General features: G+C 45.0%; 1 protein-coding gene across 1 annotated transcript; it reads right to left on the bottom strand.

Moving 5' to 3' along the window:
* Positions 1 to 564: 564 nt before the first annotated feature.
* On the bottom strand, positions 565 to 23,487 carry mybpc2a (myosin binding protein Ca). Its single transcript, XM_023798523.2, has 32 exons — positions 23,334 to 23,487; positions 16,808 to 16,843; positions 16,686 to 16,700; positions 16,165 to 16,185; positions 14,435 to 14,455; positions 11,078 to 11,092; positions 10,805 to 10,888; positions 10,559 to 10,707; positions 10,360 to 10,477; positions 10,232 to 10,280; positions 10,095 to 10,151; positions 9,577 to 9,743; positions 9,307 to 9,439; positions 9,060 to 9,184; positions 8,851 to 8,956; positions 8,610 to 8,770; positions 8,128 to 8,293; positions 7,887 to 7,993; positions 7,642 to 7,671; positions 7,398 to 7,540; positions 6,656 to 6,815; positions 6,426 to 6,530; positions 6,009 to 6,197; positions 4,058 to 4,192; positions 2,522 to 2,689; positions 2,353 to 2,441; positions 1,948 to 2,143; positions 1,653 to 1,792; positions 1,318 to 1,477; positions 1,091 to 1,227; positions 817 to 1,003; positions 565 to 685 (listed from the first exon to the last, which is right to left on the bottom strand). Exons 1-32 carry the CDS (start codon positions 23,353 to 23,355, stop codon positions 654 to 656), a joined length of 3,423 nt encoding a protein of 1,140 aa, XP_023654291.1. The 5' UTR covers positions 23,356 to 23,487; the 3' UTR covers positions 565 to 653.
* Between the last annotated feature and the right edge of the window lie 1,165 nt (positions 23,488 to 24,652).

The raw sequence follows: 24,652 nt of genomic DNA, 5'->3' as shown, positions 1-24,652 counted from the left end.
CCCAACGTAGGCTAAGAGCCACATCATATACGTTTTCACTCGTTTCAGTATGGATGCAGATACTTTCTTTAATGATGTGAAAATGCCTGTGTGGACGTAACCCAAGTCAATTTGGGAGTTATTTTGAGGTGAATCATTTTTCCCCAGTGCACTGCTGCCCCGATCTTCGGGGGTTCCCCACCTGCTAAATCCCAATTTAACCCCTGTCCAAAATTCCAAAAAAACTGTATATTATTGCAAGCTGTAGTAATGTGAAATATTATTATGCATGAGTCTTGCTTGAGTGATCTAAAGGCACAGGCTACGTATAAATCTGTGCATAGGTGTGCTAATATGTGCTGAATGAACAGGAAGTGAAATGTAGACATAGACAGCAGCCAGCAGAGCAGCTGGAACAGGGGAATCACTTAACATGTGTGTTTCCAGCCCAAAGAGCTTTAAGGCAGGACTAAAAAGACATGGGAACAGGAAGCAGACCAGCTGGGATGGGGGATTATCGCTTAACCCATCTGTGTTACGATTAGGACGAAGAAAACACAGGAACAGTGAGCAGACTGTGACACATTCAGATTACAGCCTCATTTATTCTACTTTTTTCAGTTCTACTCTCTTCTTTTTCCTTCTTGGCTCCTTGGTGGGCTTCTTACCCTCACTCACTTTGCTGCCTCTTTATCTTTGGTTAGGGCTAGAGAAGGAATAAAGTTGGGGACTCATTAAAAAATTACACAGAGTGTAACAAAGCACCATGTCTAAGTCTTCACATGATAACATTCCACCACTGTATCACCAAACCTCCACCACAACACTGCGCCATACCTCGAACCTCCAGTTTACATTCCACCATGTCTTCCCCTAGGTCATTGACGGCCTTGCAGGCATAGTTGCCCCCATCAAACAGGCTGGGTTTACGGATGCTGAGGGTCAGCACCCCTTGGTTGTTCTGCATGAGGAACTTGGGGTCATCCCCAATAATCATCCTGTTCTTCATCCAAATGATCTTGGGCTAAAAAACAAAAACGATGAGTTTGTTTGTACCTGAGAGGACCTCAATAACCCACTAACCCACACAGCGATACACATGGCGGCTCACCTTGGGGTAGCCACGTACAGAGCAGCTTATTGCGGTAGTATAACCTGCAATGACCGACCTATCTTGCAATGGCTGAGTGAATTTGGGGGATGTTTGCATGTCTTTCTCCTTGTATGGAAGCTTCAGGTAGGCCAGACCTAAATAAAATGGGACAGGTGGGTAGGGATGTAACAGTCGGCATGGGCTTCACTGTGATTCAGCCGCAGAGAAAACTGGAGGAAGTATACCAGTCTTTGCGATGACTGCAGTTTCCTTGCTGAGCCCAGCCTCATCACTCAGCCCACAGATGTTCTCACTGAAGATGCGGAACATGTACTCATTCCCAATGACCAAGTCAGACACGGTGCAGCTGGGACGCCGGTTTTTTTCATACACAGTGAACCACTCCTGCAAACGGAAGTAGTAGAGGGATGTGGTAAGTACAGCCTGAGGGCCCACTGCCTGGTGCCACCACAAGACCTAAGCTCGGTGCTCTGTGTGAGGGTTCAGCTGCAATTGAGGATAGAGGTCACTGGAGTCTCCTGTTAGTGCTTCCTGGAAATCTTAGCCCCTTGCCACTCACATTTGTTTTCTTGTCAGCCTTCTGAATGGTGTAGCCCGTGATCTCACAGTTGCCGTCATCTTTAGGGGGCTTCCATTCTAGAGCTGCATTGAAGCCCCACACGTCTGTCACCCTCACGGCTATAGGGGGGCCTGGCTTTTCTGTCGGAGAGCAGGTAAACAGAGTTCGAGTTGGAAAACAATAGCTAAGACGAATTATTAGTATTTCAGATGCCTGCTGGCTGTCACATAAAGGTCATATCTCTGAGAACTGAATGAGATCAGCAGGTTTTTTAGACAGCGTAGCAGGAACTCACCCACGACTCGGATTTCGAAGGTGGCCTTGTCTTCCATGTTCTCAATCTGCACTGACAGCATGTATGTCCCGGAATGATCCCTCTCAGTAGAGCGAACAAACAGGATGGTGTCCACTTCCGTGGTGCGAACAGATACCTTCTTGGCGTCAAGAGGCTCCCCATCCTTAAACCAGTTGACACTGGGGCGGGGTTTCCCCTGTGATAGGGAGAGACGTACTGCTTTACAAGAGGATCCTCAGCATTCTTCAAAGCCTTGGCCTTCTGAGGATATGGTAGTCAGTTTTTCCGACACTTGGCTATAAGTGTCAAAATATTGCTTGTTGTGAATCTTAATGTGGAATTAAATTTCCCTGTACATGAATGTAGTAACACTCCTGTCGTCTCTGCTGTAACAGGCAGACTAACCTGGAAGGGAATGACCAGGTTAATCTTCTCCCCAACCTTTTTGATATACTTGGTCCTCAGTTGGCGGGGTAGACGGATCCTAGGTTGTTCTGCCAGACAGGAACAGTATGTGAGAAAAGAAATAGCAGACAGGAATGATAGGCAACATGGTAGGTGTGGAGTCACTTACCAACAATCTCACGGATAGTGACAGGTTGCGCCATAATGGCTGGGGCACTACGGCCGGCCATATTCACAGCCATCACCCTGAACTCCATCTTCTCTCCCGTGGGCAGCCCACGGACCATATAGCTGTTCTTATCCACAGGATCCTGGTTGGACTGGACCCACTCAGTATCTGAGATTGAGAAAGAGGAGGGAGAACAGGTGAAGAAGGGGGTGAAGAAGGCCAAAAGAAGAGAAGGTGACTCCGGACAGATTCAGCTAGAATCACGATGATGCTTATAATCCCACATGGGGTGACATTAACATCTGCCGTCAGTCGATATCTAATTTATTCCTCAGCAAACCAATAAAGTAGCCAATGAGAATTGGCTTAACCAGTATGTGATTGACAGTTGCTGGATAACCACACCCAGCATGGATGCCGAAGTTGCCTTCCTCATTAATAAAGTAACCTTGGCCAGGGTGGTCAAGAAATAAGAAATAAAACAATTACTGTAATGATAATATCCATGCAGCCCACTGGATTTTAATCCACCTCAGTTAGTCAATTACCAGTTGACTTTCAGACTGTAAAAGAAGTGTCAGGGTCTGTACTACCCTACCCTGCCCTTCAGCTCCAGTGTCCCTAGTGTGTTTCCCCTGGTACCTGGACCGCTGCTTAGCTCTGTGGGTTGAGTGTGGGGTCCTGAGACTATAAACCCCCTGGTCATGAGTTTGAGGCTGGCCAAAAGCTACCTTCATTTGTGACCTACGTATTATCAGTTCCTGTGTGTTTGATATTGTATTGTTGTCTTTGCTTATTGTCCCTGCATCTGATTTTCCTTGTTGTGTCTGGTGTTACTCTGTTCTGCATAGCCTTATGTTCCTAGTCTTCCCTTAGTGTTTATTAGGTTCTCTGGTTCCAGGTCTTGTTAATTATAATTTATTTCTTGTTGTTCCATGGCCTTGTTGATTAGTTGTTCACACTTGCCCTTTGTTAGTCCTTGTTATCTGTGTATTTAAGTGTCTGCCTTTGTTCATTTCTCTAGTAGGTCATTGTGTGAAGTGTCTACCTTATGTTGCTCTGGATTGTCTCTGCCTACTGTTACCTCGCCTGTTATTTCTTTACTTGTTGTCTAGTCCTGTTCCCATTATCTATTAGTTCCTTCGTGTGATTAGTTAAGTTTTCAAGTTTATTTTGACCCCTAGTGGTCCTGTTTGGTGCTTTTCCCTGTTTGTTCCATTTATTCAATAAACCTTTGTTGTTTTAGAGCTGCTAAGTGGATTGTCACCTCATTTCTACCTGCCCCATGCCCTGAGTCTGTAACAAGAAGCCAGTTCTGCCCCATGAGTCAGTTTTAGCCCATCTGTGATTCCTACCCAAGAAGTCTGTTTCTAGGCATATATCAGTGCTGTTGAAGGAGTCAGTTTCTAGGCATGAGTCAATCATAGTACAATCTTAGGAGTCAGGTATAGTCCAAGAGTCAATGATTTCCTAAGAGAACATTCAGTAATAGCTTGTAATGTGTCTGTTCCATCCTATGAGTCAGCACTAGCTCACCTCCCTCCTTGCGGTATTCTATGATGTAGCCGTCAAGGCCCCCTGCCCCTATCCTCTCTGGGGGGCGCCACTTCAGCTTGCAGCCACTATCTGTGACATCATCCACCGTGAGGTGAGTTGGCTCACTGGTGGGTGCTGGACACAGTGAGAAGGAAAGGAACAGAAAGGTCAGCAAATGCCATGTGTAAGTGTGTGGTTGACACACTCAAAATCAATTATATTTACTTTATGTAGTAGATGCTTTTGTCCAAAGAGACATACAAGTGAGTGAAATAGCACATTACAAACAACTGTCAAGGAGTCAACTAGGCATAAGTGCAGCTAGGCTGAGCTTCCAATCAATGCCAGGGTACAAGTGTAAGCAGTATTGGAGCAAGAGCTACCAAACAAAGGAAGTAACTAATAAGACAATTCTAACACTCAGTACGTTTACATGCACACTAAGAAAATCGAATTATTGTGTTAGTCTGACTGAAATCGTACTAAATTGAACTTCCCAAAGTCGGACTAAGACACCCAGATAATGCGACTGGGAGTCAATTTACTCCTGCATGTTTACGTTCAAATGGACTCAAACTGGCCTAGGCCCTCTGCGCGTGCTCCACAGTCTCTCCCCCCGGACTTTGACCCGGAAGTAACAGAAGACGCCAGTACACAGAAGAAGCATGGAGCATAGCAGAGGACGTACAGCACATATGAAATATACAGCACTGTAAATCTGTCCAATTCACCGCTCAACCAAAGGGCACATTTCCACCACACCAGGTACTGTACTTTTAGTACTTAAAATGGACCAAAAATACAGTACTACAAAGTGTTGGTTTACACTGGCATAAAAACTGGTATTGGCACCGAATGACATCACAACGTGAGGCGGCGTATTTTGTACTGAAGAATTGGCTGTAGTACAACTGGACAATATGAAATATTAATACCAGCATCGCATGTTATGCACGTCCAATACTTACTTTACTAGTCAGCTAGATTAAGATTAGGCTTTTTCTTTCCTTCAGTTTGGTATGGATATTATAGAGCAGGGAGTTTAAATCTCGCTAAAACATTTTTATTCTGTCTTAGGAAAATAAAACTTTGCAGGTTTTGCAGTTTTGAATGATTATTCCTTTTCAAGATTATCAGTATATGTTTAAAAATCAACTTAAAGTTTACCTCCGCAGCTTTTGCATGAGTGCTGCATGCGTTCTTCAAGACACTCATAGTCATTTTCGTCCTTGCTGTTTAAATCACTCCTAGACGGGTTCATGAGAAATTTATGTTGAACTCCTCTTTTTGTTTCATAAATACCCCAATATTTATTACAGCAAAATCACATTGCAATATTTGAAAAATGTCCAATACCGTGCAATATTATACAGAATACTTTATTTCTTTTTATGCTATCCTGATCTTCCTGTATCTGTTCTTCTGACCAGATCGCAATTAAAGCTTATGTCACTTCATTTATCAATGCATCCATATTATTACTTTTATTATTTTGTGCCGTAATAGGTCAACCAGAAAAAACCCAATACTAACAAGCTGAAAGGAGCCATATTGCTACCTATTGTAGCGGAGTCAGACATACTTTGGTCAATAAATCGTTTCCCCTCCCGTACATGTATACTGGGACAAGGACGATAGTCCGCTTAAATGCCGTAGTCGAGCTATAACTGTAGCTCGACTTAGCTGTGCATGTAAACGTACTGAATGAGAACACTCAGGGAACCTGGTGTAGGCTAATAAAGATGTCCCTGGAACAGATGGACCTTTTTACATGAAATGCCTTTAACCAAAGCTTCTCACCAGGATTGCAATATTACTCAGTTTTCAGCACTATGTAGAAAGTGCCTCATTGAAAGATATTACAGCTGGACCTGTCCTGCAGTACATACATGCAACCTTCTGGCATCAGTGGACTGTTCTGCATGAACAGGAGAATAGCATCTCTACACACCTATAGGCATGAAGGGCTTGGATGTGCTACTGGCTTGGGAGACACCGATGCCATTGACAGCAAACACCCTCATCTCATAGAGCACTCCTTCAATCATCTTCTTGGCCTCATAGGTCGTTGACTCATAGATGTCAAAGTTTAGCTTCGTCCAGCGAGAAGAGCCCTTCTTCTTCCTCTCCATCAGGTAGCCTGAGGGAGTAAATGGCTCTTTATTCTTGATACGTCAGGCTGCTGTACTCTTGGCATTGTCTTCCTCAGGAAGAAGCCACCATTCTTACTGTATTTAAAAATATTTAAAAAGTTATCAAATTCTATTCATACGTCTTCAAAGTACTCTATGAAGCTGAGCTACTTCTGCTTTCTGCCATACAGAGGTTTTATGTTTAATTGACATTACTCAGTAAACACTCTAAATACCTTTTACTAGTGAGCCGCCATCAAATTTGGGGGCTTCCCAGGTGATAGTGGCAGTATCCTCCCCCACTCCAATACACTTCACACCCTCAGGAGGGTCGGGTACATCTGGGGGGGAGAAAGTGAGGTCAGGAAAACATGTGACAGGTGAAATGAAGTCAGCTCAGTACTGATGATTGATGACACAGTATGCAGGACGAAGACATTGGGCAGAGGGACACACAAGTACGGACCTACAATCTTGATTGTCAGCTCAGCTTTGTCCTCGCCCGCTGGGTTGTTTACGGTGATGCTGTATTTGCCCCCGTCTTCCCGCTCTGCTCCTTCGATCACAAAGCTGCTCAATGTCTTTCTGTTATCCACCCTCACACGTCCCTCGGTCTCTGAGATCACCTGTAGAGGGAGCCGGGTCAGGAAAGGGCAGGAGAGCCCAGCAGACAGCCCAGGTTATATGCAGAGGTGGACATTTCAGGTCCAGAAAGTAAAAATCCAGACCAGGATTTTGTTTCAACCATCCAGTTGAGTACTATGTGATCATGACTCTTTATGCTCAACTGGTTGGTTAAAACAAAATCCTGGTCTGGATTTTTACTTTCTGGACCTGAAATGTCCACCTCTGGTTATATGCTGTTGCTGTATGCAAGGGATCATCGCAAGTACCTTTAGCACAGCTGAGTAAATAGATACTGTAAGTCTCTTTGGATTAAAAAGTCAACTTTCTAATTTCAGAGTTAGTTGGTCTATATTTGGAGAGATGAACATTTTCACTATATCTCATAATTACGCTGCACTGCTGTAAAATAAAGCTAGCAAGACAAAGGAGATATTATTGGGAGATATTAGTGTTCACAGGAGCAGCGGTGACTCTCAGTACCGCACTTCCCTTCATCCTGTCCCCTGTAACACAGCAGTGTGACAGTGACACATATCCCAGAACAAGCTGCTATCCATCCGAGGGGGGGTTTATGTCCTCACCGTGTCTCCTTTCATCCAGCAAACGGTGGGGGCAGGGTCTCCTGAGATTTCCACATCCAGACGCAGCTTGTTGCCCGCAACGACAATGATGGTGTTTTTGTTCACCATGTTTCCAGTGGTGTCCAAGTGAATCTTGGGTGGATCTGAGGAGGACAAGGAGATGGGGGAGGCACAGCAGATGAATGAGCTCAGGGAGCAAGTGGGGTCACTACACGAAGACACCTGAACAGTGACCTCCACCTACCTTGACGAGGCACGTAGTCAATCTTGATTTCTGGAACAGAAATAGAGATAAAAATAAATGCATTTAGTACATTTGTACTTTAGGAGCTCATATAGTGCATGGGAATCATTCTTGCGGAGCCACTGTTGCTCTGTAACACTGATGATGTGTGGTTTGCATGCATCATCCTCATGATGCCATTGGACAGACATGGTGTTCAAGAATGACCGCCATTTCACTTCTGTAAACCGAATCCTCTGCCTCACCCAGAAAGTTGAGTTTAGCTGAGAGGGAGAGTGCATATCCTTCCGGCACAAAGGTGTAGTCTCCCGCATCCTCTGGCTTCACGTCATCTATTGTCAGCTTGTGGATCCTGGAAGAGTGGGAATGACAACTTACCCACAACTGTCCTGTCAGCATGTAATGGTGGAGCCACGCAGCCTGTAGGCATTTGTATTTTTCACTGCCTCTTGGGCTGTTCAGAGATCCCCTCTCTCTTTGACTCACCTCCCTATGTGGGCCATCTTGATGCGGTTGTTGGCCTTCACCTCCACACCATCCTTAAACCACTTCCCTGTCACCTTCTCATCAGACACCTCACACTTGAACATGGCCTGCTCAGCCGCCTTCACAGTTAGGTCTGCAATACTCTGAAGGACCTCCAGCTCCTTGTCTGAGAGACACAGTCACATGACTTTGCTTATAAGCTCTGCCCAACTGGAATGAAATGCAGACTTTTCTAACAATAGACAAAAGTTAATCAGTAGCTAATGTCATTCAGAAGTTTAACACAGTTTAGCAGATGTTTTATGTAATCATTTATGCTTGCATTTTGATTTTTGTGTCTGACACAAACTGCAATAAAATTTAAAGGTGTATATTCATAAATGGTAACGAAACAAACTAAATTTTATTTGAGACTGGTATGGAAGACAGAAAATGACAGAAATTGATAGTTTTGATACATGGTAAGTGCATTAAGGAAATACCTTCAACCTCCAGTTCGGCTTTGGATTCCCCCCCATTGGTGAAGATTTGGTACATTCCTATGTCCTCCTTGGTTGCCTCGTTGATTATTAGCCAGTGCTTCTTCCCATCTTTCTTAAAGCGATACTTTCCATCTCTTGACAGCTCTACGCCATCTTTCATCCTAAAGGCAGGATGAGATTTGCAGTTAGAGGGACAGAGTCACAAACCATCAGGCACAGCCAAGGTTCCACACTGCCTCACCATTTGACGTTGGCTCCCTCTTCAGACACTTCTACCTCAAACTCCACTTTCTCTCCCACCACCACGTGGACATCATCGAGAAGCTTTGTGATGGTCACAGGGGGCTCTGTGGGTGAGATCAACCGCTGATGAAGAATGCTATCATTAGCCACCTGGTAACCAATCCCAACTCTACGGCTACAGCTGCTGCTTTCCTCCTGAACACTTACCCTTGACAAAGACCTCAGTGAAGCTCTTATCTTCCCCAATCACACACTCATAGGCTGCGTCGTCTGCCAGAGTGCATTTGTTGATTGTGAGGGTTCTCTTGTTTCCCACACTCTCAAACACGTACCTGATAAGCGAATGGATCATGTGAAAACAGTGAGAAACAGAAAAAGGACAGCAGGGTCTCCTCAGATTGGGCCAATCTTTGTGGACAGCCACTGTGCCACTGCCAGACAGCTTCCCACATACTTGGCAGAAGGTTTAATCTCGGTTCCATTCTTCAGCCATTTGAGCTGCGCATTGGGATCAGCTATCTCCAAAGAGAGTTGGATCTTCTTGCCTTTGTCGACAGAGTAGGCTGTCTCAAGCTTTTTCAGGAAGGCTGCATGTGAGTGACCGTAGAATGATATTGGGTTAGTGACTACACATAACCTACAAAAAGCCATGATATATGGTGTATTAGCTTCATGGAAGCCCTGGCCTGGTTTTATTCCCTATAAGTACTCTGAGAGCTCTCACCATCACACTTCTTTGGCTCCACTTTCATCTTCTTCAGCCGTTTCAGCAAGCCCCTTAGGTCTGTAATTCCATATTGGAAAGCTATCTTTTCATAGTCACAAGGCTTAGCATCCTTTAGAATGTTCCACACATCCACGTCCTCCTTAGGTTCCTCCTGCTTTACCTCCCTGAGGGTTTGAAGAAAAAGCATAGAGGCCAGGGAACTGGTAGCAGCAATTCCGAGCTACTATGTTAAGCCAACGCTATTGTCTTGCTAGCAGTCTTGGTTTTATCCAAAGCAATTTACATGTCTCACAGTTTTACTCATCCATACAGCTCCATAAGTGTTCAACAGACGGCTGCTACTGAGACTTGGACAAGCAATATTCAGTTTGTGAGCCGGTATCTTCAATAACTATGCTCGCTTGTATATTTGGAGCTTTCATTGGTACCTTGCAGTATAAGTGACATGTGTGTGACTGCAGCTTTCTCAACACCATTGGCAGCTCGACCTCAAAAGAAGCAATACTCTCTCATACCTTTTCTTGAGTAAAACACTGAAGTCCAGTTCCCCTTCATCCTCTCCAGCCTCACCCCTATAAGTGGATGGAGAAAGTGACAGTATGAAACTGCTACAGTTCTATGTGCACAGAAGTACATTCTGACCAACACTCACGATCTTTTAAATGCTGCCAGAATGTTCGCTTGTTGCTCCTCTTGGGCAGCTGAAAGAAATAAAGGCAAAAGTGAGACTGTGTTTCCCAAAGAAACATCACTTGTCTGGCTCTAGTGTCACCTGCTCACCCTCCACAGTGATCTCGAATGTGCAGCTGTCACACTTGTCCTTGGAAAGCACCTCACACCTGTAGCCACCTGCGTCTGCATCCACCACCTTGACAATCTTCATCTCAAATGTATAGATCTGTAGGGGCCAGAGGAGGCTGTGTGTTCAGGACACATGGTAGCATGTGAGATGTCATGATGGGTGCACACGGGCACAAACCTTGGTGTTCCTGTCATAGGTCTCCTTGAACTGCAGATGCTTCCCAGCCTTGCTGCCAAGGTCCATCCACTTCCCCTTCAACCACTTGATGGCAGGTTTCTTCAACAGGTTGGAAGAGTCTACTTTGGCTATAAATGTGATGTCTTTCCCTAGGGGAAACAGCCCAGGCAGACACATATAACCTTATAAGTCTAACTGACATAAACCTATATACTTCACAGCCTTCCGTATCCCTTAAGTACTCACCTTTGATGGCGACAGTGTTCTCAGGTCTTTCCACAAAGAGACCTGTGAGCTCTGTCTGCTCTGGCTCCGCCCCTGGAGTGGGCTCTGTGGGTGACAGACAGTGAGACCAAGGCAAGCACAAGATGTGTATCTACTTATGGCTTCCTTATCTGATCCTGTCCTATTGTCGTGACCATAGCATTTATTTTGAATAATCAAGTACAGGTATCATACATGCGTATAACATGTATGTGATAAGAAGCATAATGAGGAGCAGAGAGCAAGGTGTCTTACCATGTGGAGGAAGTTCTGTATAAGGGAGAGATAAAGAGCAAAAGGAACTGATTAACCTCTGTGTCTGTGTCAATAGCCACTGTGTCTGTGTTGTTAGCATATGTGTCAGTGTCATTAGCCACTGTGTCTGTGTCGTTAGCTATGTATCTCTCTCGTCAGCAATGTGTATGTTTAGTTAACTATGTGTCTATGTTGTTAGCTATGTGTCTGTGTCATTAGTTATGTGTCTGTGTCATTAGCTATGTGTCTGTGTCGTTAGCTATGTGTCTGTGTCGTTAGCTATGTGTCTGTGTCGTTAGCTATGTGTCTGTGTCGTTAGCTATGTGTCTGTGTCATTAGCTATGTGTCTGTGTCATTAGCTATGTGTCTGTGTCGTTAGCTATGTGTCTGTGTCGTTAGCTATGTGTCTGTGTCGTTAGCTATGTGTCTGTGTCATTAGCTATGTGTCTGTGTCATTAGCTATGTGTCTGTGTCATTAGCTATGTGTCTGTCATTAGCTATGTGTCTGTGTCGTTAGCTATGTGTCTGTGTCGTTAGCTATGTGTCTGTGTCGTTAGCTATGTGTCTGTGTCGTTAGCTATGTGTCTGTGTCGTTAGCTATGTGTCTGTGTCATTAGCTATGTGTCTGTGTCGTTAGCTATGTGTCTGTGTCGTTAGCTATGTGTCTGTGTCGTTAGCTATGTGTCTGTGTCGTTAGCTATGTGTCTGTGTCGTTAGCTATGTGTCTGTGTCGTTAGCTATGTGTCTGTGTCGTTAGCTATGTGTCTGTGTCGTTAGCTATGTGTCTGTGTCGTTAGCTATGTGTCTGTGTCGTTAGCTATGTGTCTGTGTCATTAGCTATGTGTCTGTCATTAGCTATGTGTCTGTGTCGTTAGCTATGTGTCTGTGTCGTTAGCTATGTGTCTGTGTCGTTAGCTATGTGTCTGTGTCATTAGCTATGTGTCTGTCATTAGTTATGTGTCTGTGTCATTAGCTATGTGTCTGTGTCGTTAGCTATGTGTCTGTGTCGTTAGCTATGTGTCTGTGTCGTTAGCTATGTGTCTGTGTCGTTAGCTATGTGTCTGTGTCATTAGCTATGTGTCTGTGTCATTAGCTATGTGTCTGTGTCATTAGCTATGTGTCTGTCATTAGTTATGTGTCTGTGTCGTTAGCTATGTGTCTGTGTCGTTAGCTATGTGTCTGTGTCGTTAGCTATGTGTCTGTGTCGTTAGCTATGTGTCTGTGTCGTTAGCTATGTGTCTGTGTCGTTAGTTATGTGTCTGTGTCGTTAGTTATGTGTCTGTGTCGTTAGTTATGTGTCTGTGTCGTTAGTTATGTGTCTGTGTCGTTAGCTATGTGTCTGTGTCGTTAGCTATGTGTCTGTGTCATTAGCTATGTGTCTGTGTCGTTAGCTATGTGTCTGTGTCATTAGCTATGTGTCTGTGTCATTAGCTATGTGTCTGCGTTAGCCATGTACCTATGTTGTTACCTATGTGTCTGTGTCGTTAGCTATGCATCTATGTCTTTAGCTATGTGTCTGTGTCATTAGCTATGTGTCTGTGTCATTAGTTATATGTCTGTGTCATTAGCTATGTGTCTGTATCATTAGCTATATATCTGTGTCGTTTGCTATGTATCTGTGTCAATAGCTATATGTTTGTGTCATTAGTCCCTACAGGGATCCTCTGACTCCTCTGTGTCCATGGCAAAATGCTTTAATTGAGAAAAAAAAGTTTTTCAATATTATGTCCATGGTAAAAATTGCATTAAAATGTCCGTCAGTATTTGCATTGGTGTTGACCCCTGAGTTCCTGTGTCAGCAATATTAGTTTCCATGTCTAGGTTGTTCCACCCTGTGAAGGAATGTAGAGACAGACAGAGGCGCGAGTGCTGCGCCCTGACTGCTATGCATTTGTTCAATATCTAAATGTTTAACAGAGAAAATAACAAGCAGTTGTATTGAATACAAATATATAGCAAACACAGAGTAACACTAATGCCTCTTCTAAATTCTCTGTGTAAGAGTTTTGAATGTACAGTATGTGCAGGAGGACAGTGGACTGCAGGTGAGACGCATCCTTGTTGTAATGCACACCTATGTGTCCACTGGCATACAGATCATCCCACTTGTCATCCCACCAGAAAACACAAAGGTGAGGACAAAAGGGACCTTTTTGTTTCTGGGTGACTGGCACACTAACTCAGTGACACACAGAGTGGCTGAGTGACAGGGTGACACACAGACATGGGAAAACACCTTTTCCCAAAAGGGAAAAGAAGTACTTATTGTATTATTGTGTTTTGATACTAGCACGAGTCCTTCTCATGCTACCATGAGAAGAACTCGTGCTAATGTGTGCGGGACTCGTGCTGATGTGGGAGGGAGTCATGCTAAGGTGGGAGAGCCTAATGCTAACGTGGGAGAGGCTAACATGGGAGGGACTCATTAATATGCAAGGGATTTGAGCTAATGTGTGAGAGAATCATGCTAATGTGGGAGAGACTCATGCTTACATGGAAGAGACTTGTGTTAACGTGGTAGACACTTATGCTAATGTTGGAGGGACTCATGCTAACTTGGAAGAGGCTCATGCTAATGTGGAAGAGACTTGTGCTAACGTAGAAGACACTCCTGTTAATGTGGGACAAACTCATGCTAGTCTGAGAGGGATTCATGCTAACTTAGGAAAATCTTATACTAAGGTGAAAAAGACTTGTGCTACCGTGGATGACACTTGTGCTAATGTGGGGGAGACTCCTGCTAATGTGCTAAGGACTTTTGCTATTGTGGAAGAGACTTGTGCTAATATGGAAGAGACTCATACTAATCTGGAGGAAATTCATGTTGGAAATGTCGGAAAGACTCAGGCTAACGTGAAAGAGACTTGTGCTAAAGTGAGAGAGACTTATGTTTACATGGGAGGGATTCTTGCTAACGTGACAGCGACTCATGCTAATGTGAGAGGGACTCATCCTAATGTAAGAGAGGCTTATGCTAATGTGGGTAAGACTCAAGCTAATGTAGGAGGCACTGGTGCTAATGTGAAAGAGATTCCGGCTAATGAGGAAGGGCCTCATACTAACATGGGAGGGATTCTTGTTAACGTGAGTGCGACTCATACTAATGTGGAAGGGTCTTTGGTTCCATGTTTCCAAGGGCTGAAAGTTTAGTAAAGTGTAATTTCAGGAAGTGTTTGAAAATGATTCAGGACCAGATGATTCAACACTGAAAAACCGAACCTCGACATGAACGTGGGCACACTGTGACCAATGCATACACTGTGACCAATGCATACAGTGGGACTGTATGCATACACCCAGGGTGAGCACACGTCCACAGGCTCCCGGGCTCACTCCGCCAGCCTGACAATCACTTACCGTCATCTGTGGCGCTCGCTTCTGACAATTAAACAACAGGGGTTCAATTAGGGGGGCAGCATGGGAAGCCGGCGTGATAGCTGATACCGTGATAACGTCACAGGGCTCTCGCACACACACACACACACACACACACGCACACACACACTTAGGGTGGGATTAATGCATAGGCGAACATCAGAACCCCACTTTACCTCGAGAAAAATGGACCAGTTTAAATCCGCAACATCTGAATGTCCATACCAATGTTAACCTAGGGCCCCCAGATAAGGTAATCCGCCCCCGCACACACTCACACACATGCAAAGCTTTAGACATATGTGCTAGTAAAATGCTAATAAGACTGGAAACTACGTGACAGTATGTGATCCTGCTAAATGGAGAATCAGGGGGCCTCAACTTTCAGCTTTTTGATTTTAAACAGTGTAAAGCATCAGGACTAAAACAGCTGGTCTCGGACCTCTGTGAGGCATGGGTGACGCTGTCTGTCAGCTGAGTGAGTCTGAGTCTGGGAGTGCAAAGCACACAGAGGCAGACAGCTTACAACTCTCTGTATGCTTATGTCCCCTATGACAACACAAACAGTGCTTCTTCTATTAAGCCAGATGTCCAACACTGCAGCCTTGTTTTAATTCTTAAAGCACTGCAGTGTAGACTAGCAGCCTCTTATTCCACCCAACACGTAAGAGAAATGTGCTTCATCAGTGACGGCATCTGCTTAGGGAAACCTGCTTGTTTTACTTAATGACTAAGCAGCATCCAGTACTGCACACACATATCTAATGTACATAGTTGTTATCAGCTCACAAAAGCACTTTATGTGGTGCTGAGTCAGGTCACATATTTTTTGTTGGAGTATAACCCAACACAGACAAATACACACACACCCACACACACAGACACCCAAGCTATTACAGACATACAGCTCAACTGAGGATCACACTTGGCTCATACTATGGGGCTGGTTGGCCAGCTGATAATGGGGGCACACAAACAGGGACATGATACCCTCAGAGCAGGGGCAGATACACACTGAGATAACCTCACACCCAGGGCAGATGCACAATGAGATACCCTCACAGTGAGGGCAGATATGTACTAATTAACATACATTCACAGCTGGGGCAGATACACACTCAGATACTCTCACAGCCAGGTCAGTTTCACACTAGGAGATACCCTCACAGCCGAGGTAGATACGCACACAGATACCCTCACAACGAGGGCAGATACAGACCGAGATACCCTTATAGACCGTGTAGATACACCCTAAGATACCCTCACAGCCGGGACGGATACACCAAGATATCCTCACAACTGGGGTAGATACGCCCTAAGATATCCTCACAACCTGGACAGATATGCACCGAAATACCCTCACAGCCGGGGTATATACTCACACAGATACCCTTACAGCCAGGGCAGAAACACACTGAGATACCCTCACAGTGAGGGTAGATACACACTGAGATACCCTCACAGCGAGGGCAGATACGCACTAAGATACCCTCACAACTGCGATAGATACACACTAAGATACCATCACAGCCAGGGCAGATACGCACCGAGATACCCTCACAGCTGGGGCAAATACACACTGATTTTAACATAAATGGCAAAAAGTGGGCAAAACTGTGAAGCGTGTTGTAAATACGACTAAAATCGGAACCACGCTCAGTCACATGCCCACAGAAATAACTTTTCTGTGATTGATCAGTCAGTGTCCTTACCATCCACCTCTGGGGGCTTAACTGAACAGAGCAGAAAGAAAGGTGTTACTTTGGATGAACTATAAAGAGGATGACAGATACATAGGCAGGCATGCACCCACCCACCCACCCACACACACACACACACACACACACACACACACACACACAGACAGCCACTCAAACACAGACTTGTACTCATATCCTTGTGGGGACTGTCCATTCATTTGTATGGGCAAAACTCTGATCCCAACATTGGCAACTTTAGCCCCTACCCAGTCCTAACCTTAACCATAAGTAACCAAACAAAATACAAGTCTTTTGGCATTTTTAGTTTTTTGACTGCAATCACAGATTGGTCCCCACGACGTCAAAATATCACCTTTTTATCACACCTGTAATACATACCTGGACCACACACACACAGGCACAGATATACATCCACAGACACACGGAGACACACACACACACACTCCTACACATATACACACAGAGGCACAGACATACACCCACAGACACACACCAACACAGATTTGGCTCACCCTCTGGCTTTGTGCCTGAAGAAAAAAAAGAAGCAAATGATTAGTGTGGAACTTGGTAACACCTGTGCTCAGCCATTTTAAAAATTCACTTTGCTTTTATACCTGTCATGTTTAGAACTTACCAGCAGGTGGTGCTGCAGCCTTGTCTTTCTTAGCCGCTGGGGAGGAAAAAAGACAAAGAAACCATTTAGGATGTATAAAAGATGGGTGAGACCTCCTGTGTTCCACCCTGAAATAGCTCTCCAGCCTCCCAAAGCCACGAAGCAACAGCAAAGTAGTATAGCTGGAGTAAGGGGGAGTGGTCCCATGTGACTCCTCCCACTCGTAACCATAACCCTCCATGGGCCACCTCCAGTCCTTCACCAGCAGCAGTGTGACGATTAAGGACTTAGAGTTATGACTAACAATACAAATTCACATAAATCATAATGAATAAGCAGCCAGCAGGTCAGTTTACTCAAGGTGACATGAGGATCCCTGAGTAGATCCTCTTCTGCTAGCAAGCGTTAAATCAGTACCCTGAAGCTCTCGGATCCCTATCAAGATGATGTGAGGATCCCTGAGTAGATCCTCTTCTGCTATCAAGCATTAAATCAGTACCCTGAAGCTCTCAGATGCCCATCAAGGTAACAAGCAGTGCTTGCTGTCTGTCGCTCCCCCCCCCCCTCCCCCCGGCTCGTCCCATCCACTCTAGTGCTTCTCTCAGCTTGGAATGCCATCCTCTACTTGATGACAGAAGGTCTCCTTCTGTACCCAAGTCTTACATGACTGACCTCTGTATCATTTACCCCTCTGGCCCTTAGCTCGGGCCCACCCTCTCTCTCTCTCTTGCTGTGTGAGACATCTTTCAATCGCGCTGCCTCTTTCTCCTGCAGTACCTGCCCCAGCCACAAGGGGGTCATTTCCAAATCCCCTGGAATGGAGGACACAAGAGTCTATTAGGCCTGAGGATCCCCTGCATTGGGAATCAAAGCCGCAGCGGAGCACAGTCCCTGAATTTGGGGTGGGGGTGGGGTGCTATATTTACCAAACAGACTGCATGAATGAAGGCCCTTCCCTTACTCACACCTTCCACCCTATACATAGACGGAGGTCTAGGTTATTTCTTTGTCTAAATTTAAACCATACTGCTCCAAATATGGAAGATTTTATATCCACTTCAGTCCAATGGCAGCATTACCCAAAAATGCCCGGGCAGGCATGCCCTGCTCCTCCCCAAACACGGCACTAACTCCACCCGGGGACACGCAGTAAACATGCCGTGCACTGACATGGATGGGGAGCCAGCCTGCCGTTCCATTTACATTTCAGCTGACTCTCACTCAACGTTATACTGGACGTTTCTATTTAGCTGCTTAGCTGATGCTTTTAGTAAATAAGTAATTAACAGCTCAGCCATTTATAAATATGACCAATTTAATGGAACAATTGAGTGACAGTTTCTTTCTGATGAGTAAAACAGGAGCAGCCCCGCAACAGGGAAGGAAACAAGTTACAAAATGTAATAAATTATCATAGCACTCAGATCCCTGAAACTCTGAGTGATTCACCCAGAACAGCTTTAATTAGCTATTGGTTTCATCTTATTGTTACTATAATTTATTGTGTACAGAGTCTCTTATTTATAGTTCATGCAAGGTGACCTTTAGTGTCCTAAAAGGTGCCCATAAATAAAAATTATTATTATTATTATTGTTGTTAGTGTAATTTTTCACTAAAACATTTCACACCTGCAGTAGCCATATACCTCTAGAACAGTCAGAATGTATGTCTGAGTACATATCTCTAAACAATCAAAGTACATGTCTGAGTAATATATCTACATAAAGTGTATGTCTGAGTATGTATCTGTTATCTATCAGAGTGGAGTCTGAGTATTAATCTCTAAACAGCCAGAGTGTATGTCTGAGTATATATCTTTAAACACTCTTAGTGTATGTTTAAATATATATATTATATATTGCTAAACTGTCAGACTGCATGTCTGAGTATAAAAATCTGAACAGTCTGAACAGAGTATTTGTCTGAGTATATATTCATAAACAGTCAGAGTGTATGTCTGAGTATTTATATCTAAACACAGTATATACCTGAGTGTGTATGTGCTTCCTGTATTGCTACCGACAGTAAGCAAAGCAATGTTGCCTCTGAAGTGTCACATTTAAACATAATAGTGTACCTGTGAGTGTGTAGATGCTAATAATGTACCTGTGAGTGTGTAGATGCTTAGAGTGTGTGTGCTTCCTTCCTACTCACACAAACACACCTGTGGTTGCAAAAGCAGGATCAGGTTTCTCCATAAACATAGGATTTCTGCCACTACTGCACTGCCATCTGAGAGAGCAGATGCTTGGCTATAGGTGCACAGACACACTCTGTCATAATACAAACGCATTTCATCTTTCCGGCGCGCTCTGACGCTCGCCTCATGACCGCAGTCTATTCCTGCCTGTGACCTTTTCTGAAAAACAGCGTCATTTTAGAAGTCTCTTTTTTCATATATTCATTACACTAATTGGCATGAAGTATGAATACAGCAGACACCTCCAGAGCTTTACAGTGTCACTGCAGTCAAGTCTTATCAGAAGGACAGGTTAGCAGATTAAAATAGCAGGTAGTGAGTGTCACATCGCCTTATGAAGGCTCACATCCTTCTCTCCCGGACAGCTCACATCGCCTTATGAAGGCTCACATCCTTCTCTCCCGGACAGCTCACATCGCCTTATGAAGGCTCACATCCTTCTCTCCCGGACAGCTCACATCGTTTTATAAAGTGCACCTTGCCTTAGGAAGGCCTACATCGTTCTCCCGGACAGCTTACATTGCCTTATGCCGGCTAGAGGGCCTGGTGGCATAGGCATTCTCACAGCAAAGGTTGCCGTGAGGCCTGTGATAACGACTGATAGGCACAGTGACTATTTTTAACCCAAGCATGTGGACCAGCACTGGTGTCATCCAGGACCTTGGCTGCTTTTCAAGCGGGTGTAGTCAAGTCTGATGGGGTTTCACTAAGGATGTTTTTGGCAGCTCTGGGGTACAGTTAAGCTCTCATGTGTCTTACCTTCATGGCTGTATTTGATCGTTGATGTGATTTACAGATTGTTGACATATAGGATTTTGCAAATGAGAATTGGCTGAGCTTTAGTTAGGCGTGGAGAGAAGGCAGGAGTAGCAGTGAAAAGATTATTATAACTGCAGAGTGAAAGACAGGAAGAAAGGAAAGTGCAGGAGGGAGATGGAGGGCACTCTCAGATGAGGAGGAGGAAGGGAGGCATAGGGGAGAAAAGGGAAGGGGGAGTGTGTCTGGGAGAGAAAGAGGAAACAGGGCACTCTCAGATGAGACGGAAGGAGGTGTAGGGGAGAAAATGGAAGAGGAGGGCATGTCCAGGAGAGAAGGAGGAGATGGGGCACTCTCAAATGAGGGGGAGGAACAGAGGTGTAGAGGAGAAAAGGGAAGGGGGAGCATGTCTAGGAAGCCCAAAATCACTGTGAAAATGAATGGGTAAGAAAGGGAGCTGCAGGTGTATGATGCCTGTTCACGCAGGTCCTGAACCTGCACTACAAAAATACTACATCACATACTGCTCTGCATCCCACAGCTGCATAATGGGTTTGATTTGACTGAAGGCAGGCTGTTTAAATATGAATTTTAAAGCATTATAATGATGTCAGATGCTCTCACGGTCTGATTAAATCACAGCAACAAGGAGTAGAGAAAAACTAGGAAAATGGCAAGTTCTGGAAAGCAACAGAAAATTCTGGAAGGATGGTTAATGAGAGGACAGAATGAATTCCAAATACTGTTTGGGACTTATTGAAATATCATAATATCATCTGATATGTCAGGATAAAATGTCAGAGAGAGATGGGGGTGGATGGATGGAAAGAGAAAGGTTACATTGTCAGGGGAAGACTGAGAGAGAAGGTCACTCATTTGCACAGGAGAAACAGGAAGTAGATGGCTGATTCCTGCATTCAGAGATGGAGAGATAAGGAACAGAAGAAGAGTGACAGGTAGAGAGAGACAAGACACCACGAATTAAGCAATGGAGGCACTGTACAATGACATTTACCTTCAAATAGTTACTTCAAAATGGAGCAAGATATTTTTCGAGCTATAATGAGTCCAATCACACTTGTTTTATTCTTGCACTTAATAACAAAACTAAGAGCATTGCTACCTCCGGTACACCAGGGTGCCTAGCATCAAGTTCCTCCCCTACATTCCTCTGGAATGCCTCCCACAGCTGTCTCAGTACCTATCAAAATGTGTGCCAGGTCTCCCAGCAAACCGCTTGTACAGCTTAATTCTCATGCTTTTAAGCGGTTCGTTTGTATTATGACAGCATGTGCGAGCTGATGGGGCACAGATGGGCCAGACCGCCTGGAGGTTTACAGATAAATCAGCACATCTGGAGCCCCGTGCAGGGACCGGCTCAGTGGGACCTCTCGGTGCTGCCCTCAGGTTACGCGACGCTAGGGGCCGTTCTGTCTGTTGATGTCAGTAATCGCAGCCAGAGCGTCTGTCTGGCCTCACCTGCACGTTGATCACTTTCTGTCCATCACTGTCCCTCTTCCCTGAGGTCAGCAGGACTTGTTAGCAGGAAGTGGCCCAGGGTATAAACAGAAGGATGGTTCCTGAAGAGCCTGTCCATCCCCTCGGTGTCCCCCATCCCCAAAGTCACTGCCTGTGCTCTATAATTACTGCTGTTTATGTGGGGGGGGGGAGAGGAACTGTCTCTCCTCAGGGCCAGACAGAGTAAACTTTCAGCAGCAAGTTACTATAAATCAAGTTTAAGTGTCACTGGGGTTTCTGAGCTACGGTCTGGGGCAGGCTGGGGGTGGGAGGGGAGCCTAATATATGAGATAATGACATGAAGCAGAGTGCTGGGGGCATGGAAAGGTGAAGAAATACGATAACGTGGTATGATAACGAGACATGGAGAGGACAAGAAAAAGGAAGGGACAGGAATGGCTGGAGAATGGAGGAAAGGAGAAAGAGGGAGGGAGAGAGGAGGTAGAATCTACATGAAGTAAGAGGTGAGTGGAGGGGCAGTAGCAAGAAGAGTTCCTCTAATGCAAGGTATATAGCCTGATGATCACTAATGATCACTAATGGTCCCATAGCACTCTGCAGCAAATCACTCACTTACAACCTCACTGCCAGTCCTGAAACGTAATCGGCCAAAGGTCATTTTAGGGGTGAACAGAAATATAAGCCAAACACCCCCTATACTCCAAGTGCACCCTGCATGCGATCCCCGATTCAGTCCGCCTCTGATTTCCTGGTGTCCGATAGGGGGGGTCTGGCAGGAGAGACACCCTGTCATTTTTAACCAGTCTGCTCTGCGAGCACATTATTGCACACAGATGCTGAATCCTCACAACGCTAATTAGCGTATTGTATAAACACAGGATGATGTTTCACTGAGCATGTTATTCCGGGTGCCTCTGCCTTTTCTGGCACTTTCTGGGCTGATCTCAGCACAGAGCTGTCGGATTCAGGAACATGGTGGCAAAGTGGCTAACAGGTGCATCTGTGGCTCTGTGCCACGTCCCCAAGTTCCCAAGCGCCGGACCCCCGAGGCAGAGCAGCACAGCACATACCTCCGGGGTCCGGAGAGGCCCCAGGTTTTGGAGCCTGCTGAACAAACCGCCATGTGAGATTTTTCCAGCCTCCATGGGCTCCAGGGTGACCAACTGATGGCATAGGAGGTTTCAGGATCCTAGGCGTCTGACATGTAAATCGCAGTCATCTGCAGTTTAGATTTCTAATCATTTATTTCCTTGGCTGAAGGTCTCTTGGCTATTGTGTTACTGAAGGTCAAATGCTGGAAAAAGACCTCAGAGTCTCAAGTTACAGCTACGTTTCTAACCAAGGGGGTTTGACTCTTCATCAGACCCCACCAGCAGCTTCTTAAACATGCGCTTTAAGTATTAGCGACGTTTGCAGTAAAGTCACAACAGCGTAATTGGCTCTTTCTCCTCATGTGGTCACTCTCTGTTGTCCATCACAACATCAAGCATGGACAGTAGCCAGCACTCTTTGTTTTAGAGATTACACGGTGAGGACAGAGATGCCAGGCTACACACTTTCTGTAATGTGTCAGGAAGATTGTTTCTGTACATCATTCACAGCAGCGTGACCTAAGTACACACACAGGAAATCATATTCAGCAGAGAGAGACACAGGCAAACACAGGCACGCACACTCACACAGGCAAACACAGGCACACACACTCACACAGGCACACACAAGACGGTAGGCGGGTCCTGACTGGCCTCAGACGCATCACTGTCATCTTTTCTCTTTCCTGTGCATCGACCACCTTGGAATCTGTTATTTAACTGCTCATAACATCCCATGGAATGAACACCCTGACCTGGTTAATTTAATGTCACTAACAAACACGGAATAGTGTACAAACCACATATGTAATAATAGAGAAATAGAGAAAGAGTGGGGGGTGAAGGGAGATGGAGGAAGGGAGAGAGAGAGAAAGAAAGAGAGAGCAGAGAAATGTAGACAAAATGTACATTTCACACACATAAGCATCCAGCAGGACTAAGTGGCAGAAAGGGGAGCACAGAGAGACGGAGGCCGGCCATGCATCTGATCTCCCGTCAGGCAGCCGGCTCTTCCTTTACCTGCCTTCTTGGCCTCAGGCATGACTGCTTGTGTCGCACGGGTTTCCTGTGATGCCTCTCTCTTCGTCTCTGCGTCTCTCCAAATGTCTTCCTTTTATCCCTTTATATTCCTGCTCACTCTCTCTCTCTCTTCTTTCATGTCACATAAGTCTCCTTCCTCGAGAGAGAGAGAGAGAGAGTGAGAGATAGAGAGAGAGAGCAAAGGACAGAGTGTCACTTGAGACACTGAGGGAAACCCAAGTTCCTTAAGGAAATATGCAGAAAAATGGAGAGAACGGAACGGTGCAGGAATGAAACGTGTGACAGACGAGAGAATTTGTTAAAGGATTTCCTCATTATGGGTTAGGCCTGTATGGTTAGCTTACTGGCCAGATGTATTGATCACAAAGTAACACAGAACAAGAACATAAGAACTATACAAACGAGAGGAGGCCATTCGGCCCATCGAGGTGACATGAGGTCTAATACCAAACGGCCTAATGACTGTCACCCTGAATCTCAACTTTCTGCCAGTCAGCCTATGCTACCTGCTGCATTTTGCCATCAGTGCTGCAAAAGATGATGTGTTTGTCTGTCCTCTCAAAGTTCCTACATTCCATTGTCTGTCCTCTCACAGTTCCTACATTCCATTGTCTGTCCTCTCAAAGTTCCTACATTCCATTGTCTGTCCTCTCAAAGTTCCTACATTTCATTGTCTGTCCTCTCACAGTTCCTACATTCCATTGTCTGTCCTCTCACAGTTCCTACATTCCAATGTCTGTCCTCTCAAAGTTCCTACATTCCACTGTCTGTCCTCTCAAAGTTCCTACATTCCACTGTCTGTCCTCTCAAAGTTCCTACATTCCACTGTCTGTCCTCTCAAAGTTCCTACATTCCATTGTCTGTCCTCTCACAGTTCCTACATTCCATTGTCTGTCCTCTCAAAGTTCCTACATTCCATTGTCTGTCCTCTCACAGTTCCTACATTCCATTGTCTGTCCTCTCAAAGTTCCTACATTCCACTGTTTGTCCTCTCAAAGTTCCTACATTCCATTGTCTGTCCTCTCAAAGTTCCTACATTCCAATGTCTGTCCTCTCAAAGTTCCTACATTCCACTGTCTGTCTTCTCTCTGTTGCTACCTTCTACTGTCTGTCCTGTTGTTATTCCTACATTCCACTGTGTTTGTCCTCTCAAGGTTCCTACCTTCCACTGTGTCTGTCCTCTCACATACCTACACTGAAAAAAGGGAGAAGGGGGATTGTTGAATTTACAAATCTACATTTAGTATATAAGACATAATTTTCTTATGTTCCTTTTCTGAACATATATTAGTCTTGTA

This window comes from Paramormyrops kingsleyae, chromosome 22 (genome assembly GCF_048594095.1).
Source record: "Paramormyrops kingsleyae isolate MSU_618 chromosome 22, PKINGS_0.4, whole genome shotgun sequence".
NCBI classification, from domain to species: Eukaryota; Metazoa; Chordata; class Actinopteri; order Osteoglossiformes; family Mormyridae; genus Paramormyrops; species Paramormyrops kingsleyae.
Note: the sequence above shows the minus strand (reverse complement) of the source record. Positions and strands in the feature narration are given on the sequence as shown.